This window comes from Phalangium opilio, unplaced genomic scaffold (genome assembly GCF_054372755.1).
Source record: "Phalangium opilio isolate 3A_F unplaced genomic scaffold, DU_Popi_V2 ptg000390l_1, whole genome shotgun sequence".
In the NCBI taxonomy this organism is placed as follows: Eukaryota; Metazoa; Arthropoda; class Arachnida; order Opiliones; family Phalangiidae; genus Phalangium; species Phalangium opilio.
Genome location: NW_028324234.1, coordinates 9,497,048 through 9,501,090, shown reverse-complemented (window position 1 = coordinate 9,501,090; position 4,043 = coordinate 9,497,048). Strand labels below are relative to the sequence as shown.

General features: G+C 37.8%; 1 protein-coding gene across 1 annotated transcript; it reads right to left on the bottom strand.

The window, feature by feature from the left end:
* Nucleotides 1-205: 205 nt before the first annotated feature.
* LOC149597105 (uncharacterized) lies at nt 206-3,000 on the bottom strand. Its single transcript, XM_089861446.1, has 4 exons — nt 2,551-3,000; nt 2,230-2,446; nt 1,677-2,160; nt 206-1,565 (listed from the first exon to the last, which is right to left on the bottom strand). Exons 1-4 carry the CDS (start codon nt 2,998-3,000, stop codon nt 206-208), a joined length of 2,511 nt encoding a protein of 836 aa, XP_089717572.1.
* Nucleotides 3,001-4,043: the final 1,043 nt, after the last annotated feature.

Genomic DNA, 4,043 nt, shown 5'->3' with positions numbered 1-4,043 from the left:
AATATTTGATTGATTGTATAGGCTTATAACAAAAGATGCTTTTGTTGGAATAAAGACCATAATATAAAGTGAAAATTATTATTGACAAATTTATTTTAAACGTAATAAAACTAATTGCAATTAACATACACAAAAAATGTCTGCAGACAAAACCCCAAATTAATTAAAAATACAAAAATTATATATACAAATTAATTTTACAAATTTACTTAAGATACCCGTAAGGGGTTGTGGTGTAATCTGGGAAAACTCTTACTTTATCAACGACGGCTTGATATGTTTTAGTTTGATCAATGGTAATTAAAGTGTGATTAGGTAAACGTCGGATTTGGGGGCCAATCGGTACTTGTACAGAGTTCATTTCTGGTTTACCATCGTTGTTTACACCTAACAACTTTTTCATTATATCGAAATTTACGTGGTTCTCAGTAGACGAATTTAAATAAAATCCTTTAACTTTAATTATGTTAGCGATCTTTTCTGTTGCGGGGTCGTAAATATTCATCGAATAATTTTTCGCACCAGCGCTTCCAAACTCACAAATATAGGCGTCTTTGCCGTATGGTTCTAACTCATTCTTTAACTCACCAAGATAATCTCCTGTAGGAAGTATAGGGACTCCATCTGGTGAGAGGTAGATAAGGCTGTCCGTATCCATATAAAAACATAGGTCTCCCACCATCTCAAGATGTTTTAAAAGATGAAGGCGTGCCATAGTCGTAGTATAGCACGCTATAACTACGTTTGTATGCTTGTGAGCTATCTCGTTTTCCGCAATATCTGTTGATTTGACTAGAATAGTATCATCGTTTAATGTCAATAGACTTTTAACCTCTTTGTCTGGGTTAAGAAGTAACTCGTATAGAGCTTTTGCGTCTTTTATTATATCTGTTGAGGTGTGTCTCGTGTTTTGTCCAAACTTCCCCCAAAAAGAGTTCAACATTAGCTTGCTCAGGCATCTCAACCCCTCGTTCTTTTCAATTTTATCTATATCTAAATCTATCCCCTCGACTTCTTTGTAGTTCCTGACGTACTTTTCTTTATCCTCTTGGGTGACGCGATCAGCAGGAAAACCGCTAGCCAGAGTTTTATACTCCAGAAAGGCGTTTACATAGTCTTTAAAAAGACCACCTTGTTTGGTCTCGGGATCGTATTGTGTTATTTTGTAGGACCAGGCTTCATACATCCGCGTGATTTTGTATCCTCGCTCCACGGCGTATCTTAGTTCATCTGTTACCCAGGTACCTCTCAGTTCTCTCTGATCAGGTGTGTGGGTGCAGTCACCTTGAAATTGAGTTTTGCAACAGGTGTAGCATAGAGGGAATGTTAACTTCCCATTTATCCTCGCAGGTAAAACAGGATGTATCAGGTTTTGAGCCGGAAGTACGTCACATTTGAGGAGTCCATCAAAAGAGAAGATATCGGGAAAATTACCTAAAATTATTTGAGGATGACCAATGGGAATTTTTCCCGTTTTGTTGACGAAAGGGTACAGGCTAGTGAAATCCACGTAGTGCATTTTTTCTGTACCCGTTGTTTTATGGTAGAGCTTGTTAGCGCAACACCTGCCTCCAAAGAAGGCGTCGCGAGGGTTCAGTCTTTTGGATGTTTTAACGCGGATGTCGTTCCGTTTTAAAAATTCATTAATTTCGGGGTTATTTGTTTTGTCTTGTTGCCATTCACATTCCCATTTGACATTGACTGCGTGTCCGAGGGCCTCTAGTTTGCTAATTTTCTTCTCCGTTCTCGTGTATCTTATGTTTAACGTTTCAGTAGGGTCACCATGTAACATCTTGTTTCTATTGATGGGAAAGTGTATTTTGCATCCATGATAATAGCATCCCATATATTCGAACACTTCTTTGTTGATTGAACAAAAACCGTCTACCTTTAGGGTTTGGATTTTAACCTCTTTGCCCCTAAAAGAAGATTGAATAGGAATATTTCTCTCGTGAGAGGTCCATTCAAGCCATTCAATGGCGCCTAAAGATTGATTTTCACCACGTCTGTAGTAGTTTGTTGGGATGATGCTAATGGTGTTCGATTTAAGATAATTTTTCCTGAAAACGTAAGAACAAACGCCAGGTAGGGTGACTGATCCGCAATTAAATGAGCCTACGCTCGTAACTTTGAGTAGGAGGGACCGAAAAGTTAAACATCCTAAAAATAGGAGTAGAGTGTCATTTTCGCAATAATAATAAAGCTCATTTAAAAAATTAAAGCCTTTACCCTTACAGACTTCCCAAGTGTGCCATTTCATAAAGGCGTCCAAGTTTTTCCTTGTAAAGTACTGACAACCATATGCTTCTGTAGGTGGTAAAGTATTTTCTAACACGCAGTTAGTCTCCTCCTGTCTATCAATATCAAACTCGCGATCCACTACGTTGAAAAGGAAATGAGGAAAGTACCCTTTAGCAGCATTAGGGAGGCCGAAAGTAGCTGGAAACTTAGATAAAGCGACGGGAATAAAATTGTATGAGTCAAGGAATAATAGATTCGATAGCTTCATTTTTAAATTCGAGTTCCGATAATTTTCAATGATTCAGGTACAAATTTCTCGTCCCTATTAATTATTTCCCTAATTAATAGCTGGTTGTCATAATTGCTGCCAAAATGGGATAATACAATAACCTTCTTTACGTCGAATAAGCTGACTAAATAATCTAGGAATAAAGCTATGGGTTTTCCACCAGTGAAACGTTGTTTGCGAGGTTCAAATTGGTTGCATCTGACGAAATTAAAATCTAGGGATTGTTCTTCTATACAGTCTTCGCAAACAGAGATACTGACGCACAAGATAGCTTGATGTTCATACGCCCCCAGCTTCTCTTGACATATTTTCGTCTGTATACATTCCACATCAAAGAAAACATACATTAGTTCAGGGATATTACGACGAGGTTTTTTCGAGGGGATAACGCTGGGGTTTTTGTCCTTTATCACTTGAATGTAGCATAAATGATCGCTGGGTTGATGTTTTCCACATACTTGACAAAACATTTCTCCACAAGTATGGTTAGTCTTGCGGTTTACGAAATCTATTGTTTTAAAACAATTTTTACAAAGGTAGAGCCTCTCACAAAGAGGTTTTTTGTTACCAGGTGGAACCAAGTGACTGTTATAACAGTCGTCACCCCAGAATTTTCGCAAACATGACCCACATGTTTTTTCACGGCAATGACAAATAGTGGGACGCATACATTTAAAGCACCAGTCGTTGCATTAATGAGATTGAATACGCAAGTAGGGAGTGAGACACTTCTCGCAAAAGTACTCGTGACTAAACAATGGTTTTAAATTTGTAATAACGTTGTAGTGATTATTTTCGTTAAGTAGAAAGAGACGTGGTTTGGTGTCTGTAGGGTCATTTTCGCCTAATATTAAAATGGGTACCCTATTTTCGAATTTATATACAAAGATAGAGTAAGCCGATAAATATAGTTTAAATTTCTGGAACGAATCGGTTTTCCCGCATTCGTCTAAGGTGACTCCCGCCCTACAAAATAGCTCTAAAGCGGCTATTTTTTGCATTTTGTTGTGAGGACCTGGTCTGGCTACTGCGATGTAATGGGTTTCGGCCTCTTTGTTGTTTTTGTTGTTCATGTAGTCACGATGCGAAATAGCTACACAAAGACTTCGGGCCAAGCAGAGATTATCGGTACTTGTAATCCGACGTATTCCACGCCTATCTTTAGAGAAAATATTGAAGGGTTTAAGATGACGACGTTTAAATCTGCCATACCCTTCAGGAATTCTCACTATATGGAATATTATTTTTACAGGTCCTTGAAAAAAATGCTCAATTTCATCGTCATAAAGCAATTCGGCTAGTTGGTCAAAGAGAGTAGAGGGATCTACTTGGTCTAGTCTTTTAAAGGATATTCTAATTCAGACCTGCAATTTATACCTAAGCTTCTCAATGTTATTTGGACATAATCTGTTGCTCTGTACTCATTTAACACGTGCTCTGTAATACTACTTATACTGTCAACGGGATCGTCAGTGATGTTTAGAACTAATTCTCTACCGTACATATTAAATTG